This window comes from Petaurus breviceps, unplaced genomic scaffold, assembly GCF_028583685.1.
Source record: "Petaurus breviceps papuanus isolate PSGF00001 unplaced genomic scaffold, PetGlider_PUasm1.0 215, whole genome shotgun sequence".
Lineage (NCBI taxonomy): Eukaryota > Metazoa > Chordata > Mammalia > Diprotodontia > Petauridae > Petaurus > Petaurus breviceps.
Window position 1 is genome coordinate 272,471 of NW_027185865.1, and position 12,404 is coordinate 284,874.

A 12,404-nucleotide genomic window follows, 5' to 3' on the forward strand; every position below is an offset into this window, starting at 1 on the left:
AAACTGAGGAGAAACTGACCAAACATGCTGCAGAGAAACTGACCAGACATGCTGTAGAGAAACTGACCAAACATGCTGCAGAGAAACTGAGGAGAAATTGACCAGACATGCTGCAGAGAAACTGAGGAGAAACTGACCAGACATGCTGGGGAGAAACTGAGGAGAAACTGACCAGACATGCTGGGGAGAAACTGAGGAGAAACTGACCAGAGATGCTGCAGAGAAACTGACCAGACATGCTGCAGAGAAACTGAGGAGAAACTGACCAGAGATGCTGCTGACAAACTGACCAGACATGCTGCAGAGTGAAATCTGACAGACCTTGGCCCCCCATAGTGGATCTGGAGTCCAGGGGGACTGCTTCAGCTGTTCAGCTTGAGATGCCCAGTGGGGCTGGCAGTGAAGAGGATACAGAGGTTTGGGAGTCATCAACATAGAGGGTGAACCTGAGGGAACTGCTGAGTGAGTTTGTATAATTAATTGCTGTTGTGTATTGACTTAGGGTTTGCAAAGCAATTTACCTGAGGTTTTTTTTTTATTTAACCCTCACTAAAACCCTGAGAAGTAGGTGCCAAGGCAGCAGAAAGGATGAGAAAGATGAAGCTTGAGGAGAAGCCGGTGAAGAGACTCTTACTAACTTTGAGTGGCAGCCAGATCGCACAGGGCTTACCAGCGAGTGAGAGGAGAGGAAGGGAGGCAAGTTTAGAGCACTTTTTTCTAGGAGTTTGGCTGAGAAAGGGAAGAAAGGGATATAGGAGGGTTTGCTAGTCAGGACCAGGGGAGGTTTTTTCAAGCTCGTAGACATTTGGGCTCATTCGCAATCAGCAGGGGAGGAGTCTTTAGTCAAGGAGAGATTGAGAAGCAGGGGGCAGCAGGCCGGGATGTGAGGACCTTGGCCTGTGCTGTTCATCAGGGACTGGAACAAAGTGGCAGGAATGTTAGCTCTGAGGTGGTGGGATCTCAGCGGTGAGGAGAAGATGAGCAGTGGAAGAGAAGGGTACGGCACACTGACTGTCTGTTCTGACATGGGATCGGATGGGTGCCAAAGCCTCCTCTCTTTGGGCTTGGATTGCTTCTGGGAACACCCAGGGTTCTGCCACTGACCTGGGGAGCCTTAGGAGGCCTACAGAGGCCCATTCTGGGGTAATGAAGAGAGGGGCCTGGGAGGCTCTTCAGAGGCTCTGCCACCCCTTTTACCATAATCTTTCAGGGATTGAGGTTCATTTGTTTTGAAGGAAACCAGAGATACTGAGAGGCTGTGGGAAGGAGAGGGGACAGCAAGTTGGCCAGTGTGACTGATTGCAGTGGGAGTTTTTGTTCACTTGTGTCTGACCTTTTGCTTTTTTTTTTGGAGGGCAGTGGGGGTTAAGTGCCTTGCCCAAGGTCACAAGACTAGTTTTTGTGTTAAGTGTCTGAGGCCGGATTTGAACTCAGGTCCTCCTGACTCCAGGGCCGGTGCTCTATTCACTGTGCCACCTAGCCACCCCCTTGTCTGACTTTTTGGGGCCTCATTTGAGATTTTCTTGACAAAGGTACAGGAGGGGTTTGCCATGTCTTTCTCCAGCTCATTTGACAGATAAAGACATTGAGTCAAACAGTGGAAGTGACTTGCCCAGGGTCACACAGCAATGAGTGTCTGAGGTTGAATTTGAGCTCGGGAAGATGAGTCCTCCTGACTCCAGGCCTGGTGCTGTGTGCACTGCACCACCAAACTGCCTAGCGTGAGTGGAGGCAAATGAAGTCCAAGGTGACTGGGGTCCAAGGGGAAGCTCGTTGGGAATAAGCACACACTCCAAACTCAGCCGTTTCTGCAGGTCAGATGTGTGTGTGGTGTCTGGAAGCCTCCAAGGTCGTTGTGCTGACACACTGGAGTGCATCGCCCTGACTCTGTCTCCCGATGCTGGGCTGGGGCAGGGCTGCGTGACAGGCCTTCTCTCCTGTTCTTATCCCCAGGGGAGACCGGCTCAGGGAAGACAACGCAGATCCCCCAGTACCTGTACGAGGCGGGCCTGGGCCGCCAAGGTGTCATCGCCGTGACGCAGCCCCGCCGAGTTGCTGCCATCTCCCTGGCTGCCAGAGTCTCAGATGAAAAGAGGACAGAATTAGGCAAGCTGGTGGGTAGTTTCTCTGTTTCTCTTCTCCAGACGGGTCTGGACTCTAGCTAGGTCATGACACTGACCTCCTTTCTGGCCAAGTGATTGAGGAAGTACGTTTTCAGGGCTGACTGGACCCTTCCTAGTACAGATGAGGAAACTGAGGCCTCAGCAAGCCCACCACCAGCCCTGTCGGGCGATCCAGCCTGGTCTCGCAGGGCCTTTGGCCTCTGGCTCAGCCTCCCTCTCCTTGCAGGTGGGCTACACTGTGCGCTTCGATGACGTCACTTCTGAGGACACCAGAATTCTGTTTCTCACGGACGGGATGCTGCTTCGGGAAGCCATGGCCGACGCTCTACTGCGAAAGTATAGCTTTGTCATTTTGGACGAGGCTCATGAGCGGACCATCCACACAGACGTACTCTTGGGTGTGGTGAAAGCCGCCCAGCGCCGGAGGAAGGAGCTGAGGAAGCCTCTGCTCAGAGTGAGTTTGATGGTGGCCAGGGCGGGAGGCGGGGTCCAGCCCTTGGCCCCCCGGGCGCTGCTCCCCTCCCTCCCCTGAGCCCAGGCTGGCTGTCTCCCTAGGTCCTCGTCATGTCTGCCACCATGGACGTGGACCTCTTCTCCCGGTACTTGGGTGGTGCCCCCGTCCTCTATGTGGAAGGTCGGCAGCACCCCATCCAGGTTTACTATACCAGACAGCCCCAGAGCGATTATCTCCACGCTGCGCTGGTGTCCATCTTCCAGATTCACCAGGTGCGCTTCCCTGGGGCGGGCCCGCCTTTGGTGACCGGACAGAGAAATGCCCCCTGACTGACCTGGTGGAGTGTCCTCTCTTCCGTGGGATGGAGCATTAGGAAAACCTCGTTCTCCCTCATGCTCTGTGCTCACGCCTTAGCCCCCATGCCTACATTCCTCTGGGAGATGCACAGCAGCGGCAGGGGCCATGGGCATGGGCCTAGCCAGGTGCGCCCTGCCTCAGCACCCTTGACCCTGTGGTCCTTGTGCTCTCAGGTGATTTACCCCTACTAGACCTGACGCCTCTTGAGCGTGGGGGCTGGGAGCCTAACCAGAGGCCTGTCTTCGGCTCTTCCCCGATGCAGGAAGCACCTTCCGCCCAGGACATCCTGGTGTTCCTCACGGGTCAGGAGGAGATCGAAGCCCTTTGCAAGGCCTGCCGAGACATTGCCCGGCACCTGCCTGAGGGCTGCCCGCCACTGCTGGTGCTGCCACTGTACGCCTCCCTCCCCAGCTCCCAGCAGCTCAGGGTCTTCCAGGGGGCCCCCAAGGTCAGTCCACCAGCAGGCATTCCCCTCCCCTCCCTGCCGGGCACTGTGCGCGGCTCTGTGTTAATTCATGTCTTGGCTGCAGCGCTGAGGGGAGGCCTAGGGGCCCCAGAGTCAGGGGAAGTCCTCAGGGGCAGGACACACAGAGAGCAGCCTCTCAGCTTTCCCCCTTCTTACAGTTGTGCTCAGAGACAAGCATTTTGCTGAGTAGTCCTGGCCCCAGAAAGGCAGCCGTGACCCAGCGAAGGCACATGAAGAGGTTCTCCCCTGACCCCCTCCTCATAAGCTTGGCACCCCCCTGCCTTAGACGTGTCCAGGGAGAGACCAGCCGCCGCACACGGATGTCTAATTACACTGTGGCCGTCGCTCACGGGGCTTTGGGCCTCTCTCCCTCCTCCAGGGTTCTCGCAAAGTGATCATTTCAACTAACATTGCAGAAACCTCCATTACTATCACGGGCATAAAGCACGTGATCGACACGGGCATGGTCAAGGCCAAGAAGTATAATCCTGGTGAGTATCCGGTGGGGGCAGGGGACGAGGGGCACCCCAGAGGGCACTTTTCCTAAGCAGGGGAGGATGGAGGACAGAAGAGACAGACAGACAGACACACACCCATAAGGGAGAGATGGGGCGTGGGGGACATAGGAGCTCCCCGGGGAAAGCTTGGGGTTGCCCAGGCCAGGTGGGTTCCTGGAGATTGTTTGTGTGGAGGGCCAAGAGAAGATTTGCCCGTCTCGTTCCCCTGCCTGTGACCTCGGCTCTGCAGCCTTGGGGTTGGTGCTCTGGCTCCCAGAATCCCAGAGTTGGGAAGCTGGAAGGGGCCTCTGCTGAGGCAACCCCCTGTACTCTGGGACACTCTTCAGACACTTACCCCAAGGCCTCGTTTTCCCCGCTTCACCCCATCACTGCGCAGTTCCTCACCTTCTTGGGCCAAGCACAGCAAGGTGAGCCCTGCTCATTCTATGTAGCCTCTCGGGTCCTTAAGGATGCCCCTCGTCTCTCTCCCCACCACATGCACACTTGTGCACACACATGTGCACACACACGCCCTCTTTTCTCCAAGCTAGCTCATACGTGGATCCAGGGCCCTTCCTCCCTTCATGGTCCCCCTCCGGCTGCTCTCCAACTTCCCATTGGCCTTCCTCGCCGGGGTGTGGTCAGAGGAGAGCAGAGTATGGCAGGGCTCTCTTCTCCCTGGCCACCCCTCACGGGGCTCGAAGCCCACCAGGACCGGACAGAGCCAAACTCCTGTTTGGGGAGTGTTGGAGACTTTGACCACACTGGCTCCATTCTTTCCAGAGAGTGGCCTGGAGGTATTGGCTGTCCAGCGGGTATCAAAAACCCAAGCATGGCAGCGGACGGGGCGGGCCGGCCGCGAGGACAGTGGGGCTTGCTACCGCCTCTACACGGAGGATGAGTTTGAGAAATTCGATAAGATGACGGTCCCAGAGATCCAGAGGTGCGAAGGGTCCCCTGCTCCTCTGCGAGCCTCCTTCTTGGCTTGGGTTGGGATCTCTGGCCTCCTGCTCCTGGCGGCCCTTCCTTTGAGTCAGAGAGGGGTCGGTGATGAACGCCTTGCCCGGCCCGGGCTCTTCCTAGGTGTAACCTCGCCAGCGTCATCCTGCAGCTCTTGGCCTTGCGCGTGCCCAATGTCCTCACTTTTGATTTCATGTCTAAACCATCCCCAGGTGAGTGGGGGACCTTTGTGAGGGGGGACCCCGTGGACCAGGGTGGGGGCTGTTCTGGGGAGGCCTCTGGCTCCTCTCTGTGCTGTGTCCCCCACAGATCATCTCCAGGCAGCTCTGGAGCAGCTGGAGTTGCTGGGGGCCCTCCAGCGGAAAAAGGACGAGCCGCTGGTGCTGACCCCCACTGGAAGGAAGATGGCGGCCTTCCCCTTGGAGCCCAAGTTTGCCAAAGTAAGTCCCTGCCATTGCCGTCAGCCTGGGACAGAGGCAGGCGGTTTTGTGTGCCTTTCCTTTCCCAAGCCCCTGGCCCTGCGGAGGCCCACGCTCTGGGTCTCAGCAGCTCCCCGTTTGTCCTTTGCAGACCATCCTTCTCTCCCCCAAATTCCACTGCACAGAAGAGATACTGACCATTGTTTCCCTGCTGTCTGTGGACAGTGTCCTGTACAACCCACCCTCCCGGCGGGATGAGGTGCATAGCGTCAGAAAGAAGTTTATCTCCAGTGAGGGGGACCACCTGACCCTGCTTAACGTGTACCGAGCCTTCAGAAACGTTGGCGGGAACAAGGTAAGTGGAAAACTCGGTGCCCTCAGCTCTTGCTTCCTTCAGTGTGGAGCTGGAGCCCGGGCTTCGAGAAGTGCCAATGCGCACATCAGGGAGACCTCGGCCAGGTGCCCCCGACCAGCACAGCCCAGGTCTCATCCTGACTCCAGACTCAGCTTTGTGACCAAAAACAAACCAGCCCCTGCTGTGGCAGTAGATGCAACCCTGCCCTTGTCATCCCCCTTCTCTCTGCTGTGAGAGAGGAGACACAGACACGCAATTACATACACACACGCTCACATACACAATCACATGCTCACACAGACACAATTACACACACGCTCTCACAGACACAATTACGTACATACACACACAATCTCATGCTCTCACACAGACACACAATTACATGCTCATACAATCACATGCTCACATACAATTACATGCATGCTCACAGTTACACACATGCTCACATACACGATCATTTGCACTCACACACATGCTCACATACGCTCACATGCACATACACAGTTACATACACACGCTCACATATACAATCACATGCACTCACACACAGACACAATTACACACATGCTCATACACAGACATACACACGCTCACACTCATACACATGTGGGTCACACATACACAATTACATGCACTCACACACAGACACACAATTACATATGCACACACACATGCACACATACCCACTCACATACACAATCACACACACATACACACCAACACACAATTACACACATGCTCACACACGCTCATACACACACATACATGCACAATCACATACACACACATGCCCAAGGCCAACTAGGCATACAGCGTGCATTTATCAGGCCCTCCCTGGTTCAGACTCTGTGCTGATCACTGTGACAGGACATTAGTGTACATTGTTGGCAAGACTGGAGCTCTGGCCCCAGTCCTGGCCGCTTCTGCCCTGTGTAAGGACGTGACAGTGTGTCCTAACTGCCCTTGCCAGGGGAAGGGGCCCGAGGGAGGACCGCCTCAGAGCACCCAGAGAGCCAGGGCTCTATCCGCGAGCTCCATCTGCCCCCCCAGTGGCCAGGGAAGGTCAGTCCCAGGACCAGGCCACCCTCTGGCCCCATTGTGGGCCCCACTGTGTTGTGCCCCACCCAGAGTAAACCCTGCTTCCAGGAAGCTAAGGGTTGTGTACCCTCTTTCTCGCATCCCCAGGAATGGTGCAGAGAGAATTTTGTGAACAGCAAGAACATGATGCTGGTGGCCGAAGTCCGAGCCCAGCTCCGGGACATCTGTGTCAAGGTAACGTGGGCCTTTTTCAGGCCTGTGAGGGTGCGGCTCTCCATGGAGTGCACAAGTGGCCCCTCTGGCAGCAGCTCCTCCGGGGAGGCCGGCCTGCTAGGATTGACACCTGTCGTTCTCCGGAGTTCACGCTCCCGGTCCTTCCCAAGCCACGCAGCAGAGCGGTCATTCCTCTGGGTCATCTCGTACCCACTCACTGTTAGGGCCTGAGGGGTGTTGCATAGTTTAATCATTATGTTCTGGAGGAAATCAGGGTTAGCTGTGAGTTGGCCGTTCCCCACCACCCCGGCTGTCCCTCCTGTTTGCAGGCAGCTTTGGTTTGACTGAAATAGACCATGTCTCAGCTCTTCATATACTTGGGGCTCCTCCTAAGGCTTTGGCAGACAACATCCCAGGTTCCTCTGGCCAATCCTGCACCCTCCCCTGGACACATTCCCACTGACCTTCACCCTTTCTAGCCGTTGGACCCAGTACTCAGTACAGCCCTGTGCTCTGGGTCTGAGCAGGGAGGCATCGTCACCTTCCTCAGCCCGGATGTCCATGCCTCTGTTGTCCGTGAAGGCCCTGAATCTTGCCCAGAGGGGCAGCTGTCTTGTGGCTCTAGGCACAGAAGGTCAGGCGTTCTGAGGTGTCAAGGTTCGTGCGTTAACTCTCCTCCCAGGCTTGTCGGACTTGGAAACTGGACAAGGGGCCATCACGGATCCCTGTGGGATCAGGCTGACGTCGAACCACCCAGGACCAGCCTTGAGCTCTGGCTATTGGGCTAATTCTGAGCCCATCGCTAGCTGGGATGACTTTTAGCTTGTGTCTTTCTCTGGTTTCTCTAAGAAAGTACAAGACTTGGCCTTGTGCCCATTTGAATTGGGGTATATTCTGCTCCCTGTGCTGTTCCCGTCTTGTAGTGGGTTAGTTTCTAGTGGGGTGTCAGTGAACAGGAAGGCCTAGTGGTCACAGTTGTGATGCACAAGACCATACGCTCTCTGCTGAACAGGTAAATTGTTCCCAGTTGGTCCCCAGCAGTAGCAGCTTGGTGAGGAACTCTGTGGACTGAGTAATAGATCCCAGAGAGACCATGGGCACTGTGGGCAGAGGTGGCGGCGGGTAGCTTCATGCAGGAGCTCCATTCTGCGGGGCAAGGGAGGGAGACGCGGGTGAGCGCTTAGTCTTGGAGACTGCTCATCCAGCCGGGAACAAATGTCATTCATGTCCAGGTGAGACACATGCTTTCACTTGTCAGCAGGAAGCACCATTAGGTATCCTGGGATGAGAGCCAGGCGGCCCACCGAGGTTAGCAAAGGGGTGCATAGTAACAGCACCCCTTCCTTCAGAAGTAAACAAGTCAGCGCACCAGAATGGGTGTCCTTGTCCCCCACCCGTTCCGTTAGACTGCGCCCCTCAAGAGTGGAGCAGTCAGGCAGATTTCAGGGCGGCTTCAGCCAAGTGAGGCAAGGAAGAGGCCTGCGGCCGCCATGCCCCTCCAGCTCTGCCAGGCTTCCTGCTGCCATTCCCAATCATCCTTTGGAGGTCCCTGACCTCGGCCCACCCTCACGTTGTAAAGATGCCCCAGAGCCTCCAAAGCTCCTTCCCAGCCACATGTATCCATTCCCTCTGCCCCTGCAGGGTGAAGGTCGTTCTCCCTGCTGGGCAGGTGGGTGCAGACCTGCCCCCCTCCTCACACTCCCGCCAGCCAGTGGTCCTTTCCCACTTTCTATCCACCTCGTCCTTCAGTGGAGTTGGAAGAAGACTTGCTCCTGGCCACCTCCCCGCTCCTCCCCAGGCCAGGCTCATGGGAGAGCCTTGGCATTCCAGATGCAGGGCTGGCAGAGCCCAGGCAGGCTTCAGCACCATCCTCTAGCCCCCGTCCTCTCTCCTTGCCTCCGCTTCTGTCTGCACGCTTTTAGGGCGAGTTCTTAAGACCACTTTTCCTCTGTCAAGGCTGTTTCTTTTTGCATCTTCAGAATTTCAGTCTTGTGAGTTTCCAGACTGATGTTCTCTAGGGAATTTTAGACTGTCCTTGGCTAAAATTATCAGGGTCTCTGTCCCTCAACTGAGCCAGCTGATGCTTCCTCCAAAGAGTCAGCTTCCTGGTGGGGCCTGTCTCCTCTTTGCTGCACCATGGGGGGAACCTCTCCTGCTCCCCAGGGCCACTCCTTGGGATAGCGCCTTGACCTTTCAAGGCTCATTTGGGTGAGAGATGCTGGCATGAGGAGGGAGAGGCCCTGAGCTTCCCCTCCGTGCCCAGCCAGAACCGCAGTCTGCTGGGAGAACTGGGGGCTCAAGATTCCTCTTTCTCCTCCTCTTTCTGGACAGATGGCAATGCCAATTGAGTCTTCACGGGCAGACACGGGGAACGTTCGCCGATGCCTGGCGCACGGCCTTTTCATGAACACGGCCGAGCTCCAGCCTGATGGGACCTATGTCACCGTGGACACCCGCCAGCCAGTGTCCATCCACCCATCCTCTGTGCTATTCCACTGCAAACCGGCCTGCGTCACCTACAATGAGCTGCTGTCCACCAATAAGTGCTACATGAGGGACCTCTGTGTGGTTGATGCAGACTGGCTCTATGACGCTGCCCCCGAGTACTTCCGCAGGAAGGTGCGGGCCGCCCGCAGCTGAGCCTCACACCCTGGCCGGGATGCGAGAGGCGGCCGGTTCCAAAGAGGCTTTGGAAGCTGCAGTGGGGATTTGAGCCGTGCTCATCACTGGCTGGTGGGCAGGAATCTGCCATGCTTGGCTAAGTTTTTATCCATATACAGTTTTTCAATTGAAAATGCAATAAATCTACTTTTGTAAAATTTTAAGGAAGGGGATACTGTTGCTGCATGTCCTCATCCATTCCCGGGGCTCATCCCGTGGTCTTGCCAAATGTCCGCTCCTCTATCCAGCGGTGCCAGGACAGGTCTGACATGACGACTGGAGGAAGAGGCCTGGCAGCTGTGGTTCTGAGCCCCTCCCTGCCAGGAGCCATGATGGCGATGGTGGCGGGGGGCAGAGGGCTACCCACCTTCCAACCACCCTGAGCTTAGTGCCGTTACCATGCCCATTTCTGTGCTGTGAAAACTGAGGCTAGTGGATGGATGAGGCAGGTCCTGGACTCGCACTTCCTCACTCAGTCCAGCACATTCCACGTCACCACCCAGCTGCTGCCAACCATGATTCTTACACAGGTGACCTTTGGAATGTTTGGAGGCAGTCCCATCCCACAGGAGAAGCGGGCACACATGCTGCCCCGCCCCTTCCGCCAGACTTTCCCTGGTCCCCTGGGTCCTGGGCGGCTGCCTTTCTTCTTGCCCAGGACAGGGTGAAGCCACTGTGCGCGCGCGGCCCTGAGCCAGCCATCAGGACGAAGCTCAGTGTGCACACGCCCTGCCCCCACGGAGAAGCCGCAGCTCCCATCCTCTCACCGAGCCTGGAGGTGGTTCCCTCGTATACCATTTTCAGACCTCTGCATCAGCTCACAGACCTCCTCACCAGGTTTCCTTATCAGTCAGTCGCCTGCCTCATTTCTGATAGCACACTAGTTTTCCGTTGCATCCCTGGCCACAGTCTGGTTGGCCATTCCAGGCAATGGGCATATCTACTTTGTTCTTAGCAGTCGCAAAAAGTGCCACTGTCGGTGTTGGGAGTGTATGGTGGTTTTTTCTTTTTTCTTATCCGTGCCTTCCTGGTATGGACATTTTAGTCACTTTATTTGCATGACTCCAAATGACTTTCCAAATTGGTTGGACCACATCCCAGTCCACCAACAATGCATTGGTATGCCTGTCTCCCCATCCCCCTCCCACCCAGGCTGGGCCAGGAAAGTTTGCGTCCTCTCCTGATTACTGACGTGGGCCATTTTGCCATGTGGTTGTGAGTGAATACTTTGTGCTTGCTTGTTCACATCTTTCACCATTTATCAGGGAGCAGCTGTTGGCCTTACACCTACGTGTTCATTTCTTGGTATCAGAGAAGCCTGATACAAAGACTTCTTCCCGCCTGACCCCTTCCCTGCCCCACCTCTTGCTCTCCCCCTTGACTCGGAATCTCTTGAGATACGTGGTGTTTCTCTTCTGATTTCCTTATGGTCGGGCTGCCAACACCATTTAGAGAGCCTTCAAATAAAGAAGCAACACCAAGCAGACCCAGTGCCCCCAGACCCGCTGGGCAGTGTCCAGCTGTTTATGGTGTGGGTTAGAGCTTATGGCCCTGCTGGGCCTGAGGAGCAGCCCCTTCATGGCTATCTTCTGCCGCCAGTCAGTGGGCACTCCTTGCTTGGCCAACACCATCCCTGGGCTCTTTGCCCGGCAGGTCTCTGGGCATCTGAGGTAGAGGAGTACTCAGAGCATTGCTGGTGCACCTACTCCAGGCTCTGCCCTGTGCTAAGCCCTGGGAGTACAAATGCAGGCCAAGGCAGCCCCTGCCTTTGAGGGGCTTCCTTTCTAATGGGAGAAGACAGTGCATGAATGGAAACGGAAAGGGGGGAAAGAGGAGAGAAGGTCCACATGCTCCTGGGCCAAGTCAGGGTCACAGTGAAGATGTGGTTGTGGTCAAATTGTCCCACACACCTAACCCTAATCTTCATACAAGGGGCTCCTCTACCCCACTTCAGCCACATACAGATGGCCACCACCCCCGGCAGACCATGATCTGCTGGACGCCTTCTCTCTGTCCCCCCTGGGGCCCCCAGAATCTCAGCTCTCTTGTATCCTAGCTTGTCTCCCCTGCACTAACCCCTCTCTTGCTCATCTTGGCCTCTTGATGACCATCCTTCCTTGACTCCCTCCCTCATCATATAGGTCACCTTCATTCCTCCACCTGTGCCCCCTCTCCCCTCACCTTCTCAGCTGAGACACTTGCCTCATGTTTTACAGAAAAACCTGAGGTCATTCCACATGAGCTCCTCCTCCCCTCTCTCTCATCCAACACCGAGATATCTTCTGCCCCCTCCTCCTCCTGACACACAGGATGAAGCAGGCTCACTCTCTACCAAGGCCAACCTCTACCTGCACCAGCGATCCCCTTCCAGCCTATCTCCAACAGATTGTCCCCTCTGTCATCCCCCAATCTCACCCCCTCTGCTGGCTCCTCTACAACCTACAAACATGCCCAAGCCTTCCCCATCCTGATAGAACCATGTCTTGGATCTTTCCATCCCTGCTATCAGCCCATGTCTCTTCTGCCCTTTCTAACTAAACTCTTAGAAAAGGCACCTGCAGAAATGCCTCTGACTGCCTCCTCCCATTCTCTTCTTCAGCCCTCCCCAAAGTTACTGCTGCCCTCTTCCTCACCAAATCCAGTAACCTCTTCTTGAGCTCTGCAGCCTTGGACACTGCCCATCAGTCTTCTCTGGGATTCTCTCTAGCTTTTCCTGGCACTGCTCTCCTGGTTCTCCCCATCTGACCATAGCTCAGTCTTCTTTGGTCATCTGTGGCACATCAGCCTGGGTATCCCTCGGGGTTCTGTCCTGGTCCCTCTCTTCCCCTCAAGGGGTGACCATTGAGTGACCATCTGTGCTG

At 55.9% G+C, this 12,404-nt stretch overlaps 1 protein-coding gene across 3 annotated transcripts in view; it reads left to right on the plus strand.

Moving 5' to 3' along the window:
* The window catches only part of DHX33 (DEAH-box helicase 33), a 12,593-nt gene extending 2,886 nt beyond the window's left edge, over positions 1–9,707 (plus strand). Inside the window, exons 2-12 of one of the 3 annotated variants that reach the window (XM_069094154.1) lie at positions 1,954–2,114; positions 2,350–2,577; positions 2,679–2,849; positions 3,197–3,382; positions 3,780–3,891; positions 4,681–4,840; positions 4,981–5,069; positions 5,167–5,297; positions 5,428–5,631; positions 6,817–6,903; positions 9,214–9,707. In XM_069094154.1, the coding sequence (XP_068950255.1) occupies positions 1,954–2,114; positions 2,350–2,577; positions 2,679–2,849; positions 3,197–3,382; positions 3,780–3,891; positions 4,681–4,840; positions 4,981–5,069; positions 5,167–5,297; positions 5,428–5,631; positions 6,817–6,903; positions 9,214–9,522 (1,838 nt within the window). In that variant the 3' untranslated portion in view covers positions 9,523–9,707. The remainder of the gene's footprint in view (positions 1–1,953; positions 2,115–2,349; positions 2,578–2,678; positions 2,850–3,196; positions 3,383–3,779; positions 3,892–4,680; positions 4,841–4,980; positions 5,070–5,166; positions 5,298–5,427; positions 5,632–6,816; positions 6,904–9,213) is intronic. The other 2 variants (XM_069094155.1, XM_069094156.1) reach the window with 2 other exon arrangements.
* Positions 9,708–12,404: the final 2,697 nt, after the last annotated feature.